Source organism: Neomonachus schauinslandi, chromosome 2 (genome assembly GCF_002201575.2).
Source record: "Neomonachus schauinslandi chromosome 2, ASM220157v2, whole genome shotgun sequence".
NCBI classification, from domain to species: domain Eukaryota; kingdom Metazoa; phylum Chordata; class Mammalia; order Carnivora; family Phocidae; genus Neomonachus; species Neomonachus schauinslandi.
Genome location: NC_058404.1, coordinates 142,122,855 through 142,135,831, shown reverse-complemented (window position 1 = coordinate 142,135,831; position 12,977 = coordinate 142,122,855). Strand labels below are relative to the sequence as shown.

At 41.2% G+C, this 12,977-nt stretch overlaps 2 protein-coding genes across 4 annotated transcripts in view; one reads left to right on the top strand and one right to left on the bottom strand.

Annotated features, from left to right (window-relative positions):
- SEPTIN11 (septin 11) overlaps positions 1–665 on the top strand; it is an 83,334-nt gene extending 82,669 nt beyond the window's left edge. The window contains exon 10 of the mRNA XM_021702259.1: positions 623–665. Coding sequence (XP_021557934.1) covers positions 623–638 — 16 coding nt within the window. The 3' untranslated portion in view covers positions 639–665. The remainder of the gene's footprint in view (positions 1–622) is intronic.
- Positions 666–10,823: 10,158 nt separating this feature from the next.
- The window catches only part of CCNI (cyclin I), a 33,760-nt gene continuing 31,606 nt past the window's right edge, over positions 10,824–12,977 (bottom strand). For all 3 annotated transcript variants that reach the window (XM_021702260.2, XM_021702263.2, XM_021702261.2), the window contains one exon: positions 10,824–12,383. In XM_021702260.2, coding sequence (XP_021557935.1) covers positions 11,934–12,383 — 450 coding nt within the window. In that variant the 3' untranslated portion in view covers positions 10,824–11,933. The remainder of the gene's footprint in view (positions 12,384–12,977) is intronic.

Genomic DNA, 12,977 nt, shown 5'->3' with positions numbered 1-12,977 from the left:
CGCTAAGGAATGAGGTTGCATGGTGCGGACGCGCCTAAGGTGAGGCGTGCGGCTCTCGGGTGGGGTGTTGCACTCCACCTGAGTGAGGGGGCGCCCCCGCGCGGCGGCGGCCGGAACCGCGGCGTGACGGGCCTGCGCCCCTTCCCAAGCACGTCATAGCATGTCCTCCGCCCACTGTACTCCAGTCCCCGAGCTAACTGTTCAAAGACGTTATTGTAGATTTATTCTCTGACTCCAGCCACTCAGAAATGGAAAGATGCGGCTCTTCTTCAGCACCGATGTGATGCCCAAATCTAATAATGTTTTATGTTATTTGAGAAAATGAACATCAAACAGTAAACCCTTCCACGATAACATGGAGTGGTTTCAAGAAGTCACTCATAAATTCTAAATTACATGCAAATGGAAACTAACCATGTGTTCTTTAATTCAGTATTAAAATTTTGCTTTTGCTTGTCATGTAGAATAGCTTACTCAGATTCGTGGTTTTAATTTCTGTCAATTCCATCATCATTGCATGAGCATTCACCATCACCCAATGCAGGTGCTGGCGCTCCTAATTTTCCTTTCTTTTTTATTTATTATTATTTCTAACTTTTTTGTTTTGTTTTTTAACTTGCAGTGCAAGCTTCACATAAAGCCTGGCAAGCCAAGGATGGTCCCGCATTCACCTGCTTTTGCAGTAATATTGTATCTCTGCCATCTGTGTCCTTTTGTTTTATTTTATTTTATTTTTTTTTTACCCTTCCCCAGACACCAGTAACTATTAACTCATTTTGCTGACTGTTGGTGGGTAGTAGAAAATGATAGAGCAAGAGAGTAACACCAAAAGCTATGTGCAGCTGGACTTTGTTTCTGGAAAGCAGATGATTGGCCTTTTATGCCTGTTCGGAGTGGCAGCAGGAAGCAGGCCTGTGGCTTGTGTGTTGCTTTGGACCGAGGGATGGAGGGTCAATGGCTCCATGTCCGTCTGTTGGGAGAACTCACCGCCTCAGCCACTGAACCATAGCCCCGAATACCCAGGACAAAAGTTTGTTTCTCTTGATTTCTCATCTCCATGGGGGCAGAAGCCCTGAATTCCCTCTGCCTCTTCTCCATACCTGGCCCAAACCAAGGTAGCTTCCTACGTAGGCAGAATGGTGGGTCAGCTTTTTAGGACTTTTGCATTTGCATGGATTTTTCATTATTATAATAACATTATTTGACCTGTGTTGTGGGTCTCCTCAGACCATATCCTCTTACGGCTTTAAAAATGTGTCTGAACCCCCCTCTCTCCAATCCTGGCCAAGTTGGACTGTAATGAGAAAGCTGATTATGTTCCCTTCTATCAGCACAACCTTGACGCTGTCCTAGTCAGTGATCTTCAAGGTCAGGTCAGGTAACATGGCCCCATAGAAGCATCCTCTACTAAAGATGACAGGCTTTCCACAGCCTCCCTACTGCTTACAATAAGCATTCTTTCATACTCTCCATGGGCAATGGCCGATTCTAGGACATCAGTACTTCTAATACTTTTCAGTAATCATGAGGAGAAAATTTTCAGAAATATTTCAACTAGAAAATTTGTTATCAACTGTATATCATCTGCAGCCCCAATTCTGAGAGGGGACCTCATCAGTTTCAGGTAGGAATGGGGAGGAACATAACACAAACCCATGAGTGGAGAAGGTAGAAGTTCAGCTGACATCCAGCTTCCTTGCATAGTCTCCTTCTCGTATATGGCAGTAAAGGGAAGAAGAAATAGAACAGCTAGTCTTTTAAGTCCAGTTGTCTTGAAGGAATCTTCTCACCTTTTTCCTCACCCCGACTAGCGCTACGAGCCCATCGCCCCATCAACAAGGATTAGGGCCAGCCCAAACGCCGTGACCCAGACTCCATACCACATTTGTGTGGGAGGGGGCATATTTAATCACTTTTCTGTATTGTTCCTTTGTGAGGCTTATCCTTTCATCTTCTTGATTTTTCTCCCCTCTACTAACAAGAGCCTCCCACCTTCTAACTCTGTAGTCTCCTGTTTCTTACTTGAAAGAATAATATTTCTCATGAACTCCACCTCTCGCTTCCTCCTGGCCTTCACGAGTCATACGTTAGGTAAATAGGACAGGATATACTATATCTCCCTGACCAACACACACATACCTTTTTTTTTTTTTTTAAATAAGTCTCTAGTTGATTCCAATAAAGTTTTTTTCCCTTCTCTTCATCCTCAACCATACTTTTAGGGGAAAGAAGTTATGGTCTTCCATGAACTGATGTAGACCTAATTAGGCGAAGTAAAGATTATTTCACTGAAGGCCAAACCAGGCTGGGCTAGAACCTGCAAACTGGAAGCCGCAGTGGTGGTATAAAGACAGGCTTAGGAGCTACTGGACTAATGTTTTTGTTTTGCTTTGTTTTTTAATGATTCTAGTCCAGAGCTAGCTGTGGAACAGCCAAATACTAGACAGCATGCCGATTCTAACTGTGGCTGAATTTGCTCATACGCTCTGCACCAGACAAAAGCTTGAATACTTGTGTTGTATGCTTGTTCCAACTGCTGCTTGTGTGAGCATTTTTGTGCCTTGTAACAGAAAATATACTTGTAAGTTCCAAAAACGGTCACCTTAAAATTATCATTTTTAATGCATCACTAAAGCCTTTTTGACAGTGAGCCTAGCTGCAAAAGGCATCCAGCTGACTTTTTGACTCCAAGATTGTTGACTGATTGATTTTTTCCCCCATGAAGATTTTCACAACAAAAGAAACCATATGGAGAGTCAGGGAATAAAAAATCAAAAGAAAGTTCTAGAAGCTCTCTCTCTCTCTTTTTTTTTTAACATGTTGCTTCTGAACTCTTTTTCTACCCCCCACTCCCTGGCCCTGTTTGGTTTGTTGTTGCTGCCCTTTTCTTCTTTCTGTATCTGTGCCTTTTTTCACAGTAGTCCTTGGCTCTGCACGGAATAAATGATACCCTCAAATCTAATTGGATGTGCTTTCGCCTTTGCATGTAAGTACAGTAGTAAGAAAACTTTGAGATCTTTCTGACTTTTTAAAATTAGAGAAACAAATGGGATAGATGGGTTCTCTCCCCCCCCCTTTTTTTGGAGGGAGGTAGGGAGGTTTTGGTTTGAGTAGATTTTATTAAGAAAAAAAGAAAACACTAAATATGTTTAAAATAGCCACATTTGTACCTTTCCCACGATAAATACAAATTCAACTTTTCCTTGATACCAATATGGGAGTCAGAAATTGTTGTTCCCAGGCTACATTCCACACAGCCTTGTGGGCATCACTGGATATTACAGAGGGTCCTTGGTTCTGACTATGGAGTAAAGCTAGAATAAGAAACTACCACCTTCCTTTGGAGAAAACCAAGAGGGAAATATTTTTTATGTTAGGTTGCCTTTATGATTGCTTAATTTTTTGCTGATCTTGGTTTAATGGTCTTTCCTTCCTGCTAACTGCTGGCAGTGAACACACCTCTTTTTTTTTTTTTTTTTGCCAGACAGTTCTAGCTGGCCTCTCCTCATATCTTCTGTTCAACAATAATGACCATTGCTTCTGGATTTTAGGTCCCTATAATGGTTGTATGTGCAGTAGGATGACGGAAAGGCATTTACGAGAATTTACTGGCAGTTAGAGACTGCAGTTAGAGACTATGTTTTCCCAGCTTAGGCTCCTTATTAATTTGTCAAAGTTTTGTCCAGAAAGGGGATCTCAACCAGGGGAACATTTAATGTCACATTGGGCACAGGTTACTTATTATCTTCCTTCTCTGCTTTGTAATCTCACCAGCAATAACACTTATTCTTCATATCTTGTGCACCTCAAACGAATGGACTGGGTTTCTTCACTTTCTTGACATTACCCCTAAGTGTTTCACATCCAGACTGTTGAATCTGGGTTTCAGCTGTTAACCAACCCATGTCATACTGTGTGTGTGTGGTCCTTCCAAACTGTCCTTTCAGATCCTTCTGCTTTGCCATTTGCAAGTGTCTGAAATTGTCAATTCTCAGCTTCCAGAAGTCTTGGTTCCACTGACAGGATACATATGTGATGACTCTTTAGTGGAAATTATGACCTACAAAGTCTAGATTGTATGTAGGTATGAAGGGAATTTTTTAAATAAATGAAAAGCTGTGAACAGCATTAGAACTTTGTCTATTTCTTAATTTTAAAATATGCTGATATGCCTTAAACTGTAGTTGTAGACCATTGTCATTTCGCTGTTTGAAAATAACCAATGTGTTTCTAAAAGTGTTGTGTAATCTACTTTTGGTGTTAATGCAGAATTGTCATATATGTAAGCTGCATGTTAGACACTTGGCTTTTTTAAAAACTAAAATAATTGTATTGATATGAAGTCTTCCTTTTTTCAAGTGAGGAAGTAATCACATAGCCACCTTGCTCAGTAATTTGGTGTCTGTTAAGGTAGAGAGCGGTGGGCAGGTAATCTCTGCATATATCACTGGTGCCAAGACACAACGTGGGGGAAAATATATTTTTACCCAAACAATGTGTGCCCTCTTGTGAGTTCTTTTTGGTCACTGTTTGGTATGCATATGTACACGTGATTCTTGTATTGGATAAAAAGGAATGAAAGAGTCTCATGCTTTCCTGCCTTGTCTGGGGGGATTTCAAATGCTCCCGTGCGGGCAGCAGCACCTGCTCCGAGATCCTTGCCGTGCGGTGTCCTGTACGTCACGTGTGGTCTCTGCCTCCCTTTCTCCCCCATTCCCACCCAGCCCCTCCTGTCCCGACTGTTGTCCCTGGCGCCGCGCCGCCCCTGGGCCCAGCGGAGGTAGCCGCTTCTTGCCTGGCCTCTGGCTGCTCACCCCTGGCTGTGCTCACGGAAGTCAGCCCTCTAACTGACACACTGCTGTTCTTCCCCAGTTGTTGTAGAAAAGCTCTTTTTTTTTTTAAACTTTAAGAATCAAATTTGAATCTGAATCTTTCTTTTTTCTCCTCTGTAGCTTCTTCTTTATGTAGCCATCCTGTTGACAAGCCCTACTCCCCCCTAATGGACATAGAGCATTAGAAGAGCAGGAGTGTCTGTTCACGCGTGCTGGGGAAGAGTTACCTCATTTCCACCATCGCCTCCTATTCTTTTAAAGTCCGGGTCAATTCCTGCCTTGCTGTTTGTATTTGTCAATGTCTGTTTACAAACCACTGCCCGTAGTGGTTACTAAGGTGACTTTTCACTACCAAAAACAGTAATACTTAATAATGCTTAAAAGGAAATTGAGTGAAAAAGAGAACTTGGGCCAAGACCCAAGGTAGCCATGTGTTGGGATCCTCTTGCTTAGCTGTCATGTTCTTGAAGCTGCCAATCCGAGAACTCACGGACTGAAGACAGCACATACCCTACTCTGAGGTGGTCAGCACCTGCAGGGTCCACAAACTCAATCTCATGTTAACTCCAGACCTCTCTGTCCCATGAGTGACATTCTGAACAGCCCCATCAGGACCCTCAACCATCAATCAGGTCATAAGATCTGGGCAACATTCTCCTTCCTTTTGTTAGTTTTTATGGGTTGTTTTGGAGTTTGGGATTTTTTTTTTTAACTTTTGATATTGCATGAACAGAGATGGCTACAATTTTTTATTTGGAGTGTTCTATTGATGCAATGTTTTTATTTTTCAGCTGACCATCCGCCTCTTGAGAGAGAGAAGTGGGCATCCTTCCTTTAAATTCAGGAACCATTGTTGTTTTATTTAACTCTTTTTCTGTGACCTGCATCCCTTATATAAGTTGTTTTGGGTTTGGGATTCTGTTTTGGGAAAAAAAAATTTTTCCAGTTAGCCAGTTCTGTTTTATGTATTGGTTATTCAAACTTAGTTTGGTATCAAAATTATGCCAGTTTTAAGTTCAAGAGGAAATTTAAGTGAAGTTTTAGTCACAGAATTCTGCTTAAGAATCTCTCCTCATCTCAGATACAACCAAAAAATCCCTCTGCCGTCACTGGTGTTTTGACCTTTATAAGTCTTAATCATGTTTAAAATGTGTCCGTGTTGGGTAGAGGACTTTTCTGCCTCTAGGACTGAATTTATACTTAAAGGTACCTTAAAAATAACTTTCTGGCCCATCCCTGCCTTTTTATTTATTGGGAAGCTGTGCTTTACCTTGTTTCCAGAGTTTTTGTATCCCGGGCCATGGAAACAAACCCCAGGGAAGTGTATAATGTGTCCCAGACAATAGCATCATTACAATGGTTCTGCTCCACATTGTCTTCTCAGTTACCCGGGTGGCTTTCTCTACCATGTCTGTGAAAAATAAATTTGCTGGAATTCACTTAAAATACACCCAACGTACAAACACACACGCTTCTGGCAATTGAGGCTGTGATTTTTAATGTTGACCCATTTGTGAGGGACTGGATCAACGCAGGGCTAGTGTTAACTTTATTAGCAGTCACCTCTTAGGGGCAGTTTTCATAATCAAGGGATGACTTTCATTCAAATTCAGTTCTATTTTAGAGCATGAACATGCATTTTAAGTTCCCTTATAATTTCATTACTTGTCAACAGTCTTTGCTTCTTTCCATCATTTTTCAACCTCACATTAGGAAGACCATAAAAATACTATTGGTGGCATGGGTTGTGTTTGGTAAAGATCCTTAGGAGTGTTCCCGTCTGTTTGAGAATGGTAACATCTGCTTCCGTTGAAAGGTGAAATGATGAAGCAGCAGTCCCTGCCTCTTGAGTCACTTCTTGGAAAGAGCTCATTTAGAGCAATTGGATGAGCTCTGCTGGCAAGAGGCTTGCTTTCTTAGAAAGATGCTGTAATTACATGCAATAAAGTCAGGTTCATCTGAGCCATTAAATGCTCAAAAGAGAAGCATCAAGAGCCATCCCTTCCACATTACATTATAATGGGTAAAGGTCCAAGTCTGCTAGTGACGTCACCGGTGGCTTGGGGGCGGACGGGGTGGGTACCAACTCCTGACGTATCAGTTTTGTAAGTCAAACACAAACACCCTTCTGTGTGAAACCACTGTAAGCACTAAGTACAATAATTGGATTAATTTTTAGTATTTTAATATGAACTTAACCCCATCACTCATTTTAAAAACAAATTCTGCATCAGGTTGTAAAGACATGTTTTGAGCAATATTTAAAAATCAAACCAGGCACTTTTTTTTCTTTAAGTAGAGAAATGTGTATTGTTGCTATTCCCTTTTATTCTCCCATTTTGGGTAGGTTGGAGGAAGTGTGGGGGAACGGGTTACTGTAGGTAGGTTGTCCTCTGTTCAACTACCCAGGGAAAGCCGATCATGGACACCACCGGTCAAGTGCACTGTCCTCCCCGTTAAGGTTTGGCATTTTACTTCGGGTGGTTCCTTTTCTCAAGTGTTGATAAAACTGATCGGTTCTCGAGTTCTCCTGGCTGACCAACTAAGAGCTGTGAAACCATCCCAGGGCTAATTATCATCGATAGTAATGATTTGCTTATCCCAAGCTAGATTGTAGAAAAGCAAGAACTGAGTCATCTGAACCCGTTTCTATGGGTAATGGGCCTTTTATTTTTCATTCAGTCTTTTAAAAAAGTATTACTGGATTTCAGAAATAGACTGCCTTACTGCCTTGCGACAAGTGTAGTCTAGACGGTCTCCTTGAGGTTGGCACAGCACGTGTATAAAGGAGAGGTCTTCTGAATCAGTATCTGCTAAGCTGGTGGGGCAGAAAAAAATCAGGTCATCTTCCCAATATGCTTGGCCAAAGTTTTCCCCCCATCAACTGTATCTGTAACATGAAACTTCCTTCTTAGTGAATGATGGTTTTTGCCTGTTGGCCCAGCTTATAAGTGAACAGTTGTGGATATCTGAAAAACTCAGTACATAATTTTCACTGTATTTAAATGTTTCTACACAAAACCTTTTGCTTTGCAGATGACTGTCCTCTTTCCACCCTGGAGACTGACAGTGATGTCAATGTGGATCACTTTGAAGATCCTTGTACTTGAGTCCTAGGGACCATGGCATTTCGTCCTTGTGATGGACACCATCTGGCTTTCAGATCAGTTTCTAGCAAGTAGCTGAAACTCTCCCCTGGCCGATGAAGGGATTTAATGTCTTAATTTGAAAAGACTAATTGTGAGCCTTGGTATCCACTCACCTCCCTTTGCAGCTTCCTAGTCTAACAAGTAGCTGTACACAAGCGAGACCTCTTGGTGGCCAGTGGAACAGTGAGGCACAATGGAGATCTCACGTCTGCCCCCAACCACTTACCTGCAGTGCTGTGAGTGGAATGGCATTTTGGCTCCACTGTGGAAACTTTCTTTCAAAACTACAGCGCTTAGATCAGAGGTGGCAGAGGCTATTATAATGAGGTTGGTCCCTGTTCCCTGCCCCCTCCCCCCGACACACAAAGTGTGTATGGGGAAGGGAGCGCAGGATAATATGCTGGAGTAGAGTTCGGCTCAACCGAGCATTCTCTGTACAATGCTTTCAGAACTGTGAAGGTGCTGTTCTAGCTCTCCTTGCCCTTTATTTACATCCATCCATCCATCCACCTTCCCCACCCTCTGCCTCTCCCCCTTTCCAAATACTTCATTCTCTATACTGTACCAGGCCTACATTAGATGCTGGGGATGTAGCCAAACACTACCTCATGAACACAGCAAATTTTTGGAGCAAAAGAAAAGGTAAGCCCTTTCTATGCTAAATTGCTAAAGACAGATTGTATTCTGAAAAGTAAAAGCCCTCTCCTCCCACCTTGCCTAAATTGCTTTTCAGTGGTTGCTTGCTTAAGGTTGCCCTTCATTCTAGAGTGTCTTTGCCCACAAAACATTTTCTGAGAAATGAGAAACCAGTTCACTGGGCCTGTACTTTTCTACTACCCTACTGTTGTGTAATACAGTAAGATCAACAATTCTAGCATTTGACACGCTAGGAAGATTGTACTTTACAGTCAAGAGAAAGGGAGCAGTTTTTCCCATTTTATCCTTAACTCAGAAGCTCCTGGGGACTAAAAAAAACAAGTTGTGAGCTTTTCCCAAGTTTCTCTGGTAAGACATCCTTGGTTACTTCTCATTACACCTTTTCAATAATCCAGAGATGGCAAGAGGGAGGTCTTTGTCCTACCCATGGGTCTTAGGCATAATAGCGTATCATAAAAACCTCTAAGCTCCTCATTACAGGGAGTGAAAGCTTTTAATTCCTTGATACAACCCACGCTGTTTACGCCTGTACTTCATCTTTTCTGTCTGAATGAATTAGGTCAAATCCAACTCAAACTGAAAGCAGCCAGGTTTGGGGACTTGGAAACTAATCTCAATTGCATTTCTAGGTTATGTTGCAGGACTAGACAACTCAGAAAAATTAGGATTACTTTTGTAAAACTGGTTCTGTTTTTGTGTTTGGTATGAGATCTATCTGGACACAATCTGCCCCGTACCTCAGCAGATCTTGCTCATTTTCCGAGTCCCAGATACACAGGTCCCCTGTGCCTTAAATGATGTGAATTTGTAACTGCAAATGATGTTAAGGTTTGGCAACAAGAGACAAGTGTTCAAATGCTCATTCTCATACAGTAAGCCTAAGTTATTCAATTTTTCCTAGAAACTTAAAAAGATGCTTTATTTTCCTAGAAGCACCATCTAGTGGCCAAAGCTCAAAACATTAATATGGAGCATAGATAGGAGACCTCCTCTTATTAACAACTTAAAGGCTAATTTCTAGAATTTTGGAGGCTTCAGAATTAACAATTGTTAGACAACACTTCACATTAGCAAATATAAAGGGGTAAAAATTCTTAGCTATGTGGCATTAGACAATTCTCTAACCCTCAACTTGCTAATGCACACCAGGGATACGATCTTTCAGGATGGTGGTGAGAGCAGATGGCACAGTATCTTCCTTCCCTTTCCAGCTGAAAATGTACAAACTACCTTAAGGATGACGATAAGCTCTTCACCCTGTTGGCCAAGAGTCAGCAGCTTAATCACATCGTTGAGTGAAAGGCCACTGTGGTGCTCTGGGCAGTAATGCTCAAGCATGACTGACTTTATTTCAGGAACTCCAGAATCTGAGTAAATTAGGAAGCTTGAAAATCCAGGTATGTAGAGTACAGAGGACACACATACATGTTGTTTCTAACAAACAGGAGAAAAGAAATGCTGTTACTTAGGGAGCAGACACCAATGTCTTAATTCCCTCAACGGCGGAAACGTTAAGCTCAGTCTCATCAGCTGGGCTGAGTGAAGAGCTAAGCTCTAGCTGGCTTCCTTCAAGCCAAAGGCTGTGTCAGGAACATTTCCAACAAATCGGTTTTATTTTTATTGGCATTTGGGAGCACTCAGTCCTTCCCTCCCCCCACACACTAATAAATCATCTTAGAAAAGATACTCAGTTCTCCACAGGTAACTTTGAATGAAAAATATTTAGCTGCTTCACTAAAGTTCATCTTCAAGAGTCAGAGGATGCACTTTTTCTGTTAAAATGGAAGATCAGAGAATAATTTATGCCCAATCATCAAGTTTATTCCCTTGCCTTTGTGGAGAGGCTTCATGGAATGAAAGGCTAAGCATCAGGAGACACCAGACAATTACCCATAAAGTTCGTTTCCAAATCTTGGAACAGTTTGTGATGTGATGCGAAGACTGGCATGCTCTCACAAACTGTTCCACCAGATGAAAAGTTACGATTTGAAGGTGAGAAAAGGACACACAAGAAAAACTCTTACATCAAAACCTACATTCCTCAGTCACACTTAAATCCCCTTTTCATGTTTTATTTTCTTTGGGCATATATTTGGGATTTTTATCATTTCTGTAGTTGAAATACCAGTGTCTAGCAATCAGGAATTTGTGCCACTTTGCAAGCAGAAAAAAGTTAAAGATAACAAAGGTTAAGGACAACTTTTATTGCTACCAGAGGCTTTTATCATCAGTACATGGTTCTGACTGCAATACCTTCTTCAGACTGCACAGGGAGCTCAGGATCCAGAAGTCATTAAAAGAAATACAGGTAGGGTGAATAACTTTCATCAAGAAAATACTAATAGCTTAACATAAATCTAGGGTACTGAATTCAGTTATTACACGTTACAGACCCCAATCACAGAGCTGCCCCAACATCTAGACAGTCTCTCCTACTGATTATAAATGAGTGAAAACTGATCAGTTACCAAAAACAAAACAAAAAAACCAAAACCTTAGTTGTTACATGTTTCTTTGGTGAGCACCTGGATATATTTATCACAAATTCTTTTATACAAAAGTCAAAAATGCTTTCAACAAATCTAAGAGTGTCCTAATTACACGCCACTTTCAAGTTCCAATTTAAGATAAACAAAAATAAAAACAATAATTTTGTTTCCAACCTCCAAGAACTGAAATGAGACAAACACAAAATCAATGTGGTAATGCCAGTCCTTTTTCTATTACCACCTCTCATTCATATGGGGCAATTCTGAAGTACCCTTTTCGGATTAATTTGAATCCTGGATTAAACATGGCTGTCACACAAATAATTTATTCACTAAATCGCTAAAAAATGATTTTGAGGGTTTCCTAATCAGTGGAAGTCAGGCTATAGATCCACATGCATAAAGTTCATTAAGTATTCAATAAAGAAGCAAGCAAAAACGAGGAAAATTAAATCAGGATGCTGGAGACAGGGTGTGTGCCAGCTAAATTTTGGAACTTTAAAAAAAACACTGAATATGAATCTGAGATGGGTCAATCTCCATTACATTTTAGCAGAGAAAAGGATGGAACTGACAAACACTACAAGATTTTTTTTTACTTTAAAAAAAATTTGGATCTTTTGAATTTCACACTTTTGGTCTTTAAATGCTTAAATAATGTTGATTATAATTTGCCACACAAGTAAACGGGCTTTTTCTCTGGCTCACTTCAAATTGGCCTGCTAAGGTATACACCTGTATATAGCCTTTCCTGGTCTTCCCATGTTCCCATTCCCAGAGTAGTCTACCTTAGTTTGCATTGGAAGCTACATGACAGAAACTGGCTGCAAAGGTGGACAAGGGGAAGCATGTCCCTCTTGCCTTGATAAATCAGTGCCACATACAGAACCCACATTTTCCGAAGCATTATCTTCATTATAGAGCCGTTTGAGTCCATCATAGAAGTCATCCACTTCCATCTCCTCTACTTTGCGTTTAGCAGAGGTATGCTTGCACCCACGGGCAGCTGGGGGCTGATGGCAGAAGGCTGCCGCACCTCTGACTGGCACTTCCGGTTTGCTGTTGTCCTTGGAGAAATCTAAATCTGGGCCTGCGACAGAGGAGGGATGTAATCTGAACACTCCTTTGTCACAGGTCACCAGGGTGTGCTTGAGGGGACGGTAGACGTAAACGGAATTTAGAGGCAGGGAAGACTGCAGAGAAGAAAGGTGATGCACCACAAGCTCCCGACAGTGGATCAGTTGGGAGCTCTCCATCTGGGCCCGGAGGAAAAAAAACCAGAGTCGATCATTTAATTAATACAGACTACTCTGTCATTTCGCTGGCCACTTTCCCTCCCTGTGCCCTCTGTCCTCCCCAGCTTTCTTTTCTCTCCCCACACCTTCTACCTGAAGTTCATCGATCCCTCCAGCCTACCCATCATCTTCTTAGGAAATGTGTCCAAATCTGTACTTCTAATGTCAGACTCTTTGGAACTTAAGTTCTGTATTTGCAAATATATGCTGAACATCTTCATGAAAACAAACTATTCTCTTTTGTTCACTGTATATATCCAACATCTACTTTTGTTCAGTCTGTTCCCTCTGTCTAGAAGACCCTTCAAAGACCCTTCACCCCACCCTCTTTGCCTCTTCTATTCTCTTCACGAAGACACAGGACAGATAAACACAAAATTCATTAAGAATTTAGGGAAAAAACCAGAGGCATGAAAAAATTTAAGGGATGGGGATAATGATTTGGCTAAGAATTTAAAACAATTTATTTTGTTTTTAAAATAGCAAATGAGAACTTTTGATAAATAATATTTTTGTAGAAATTAGCAAGCTTGATAACATTAACAAGAAATGTTT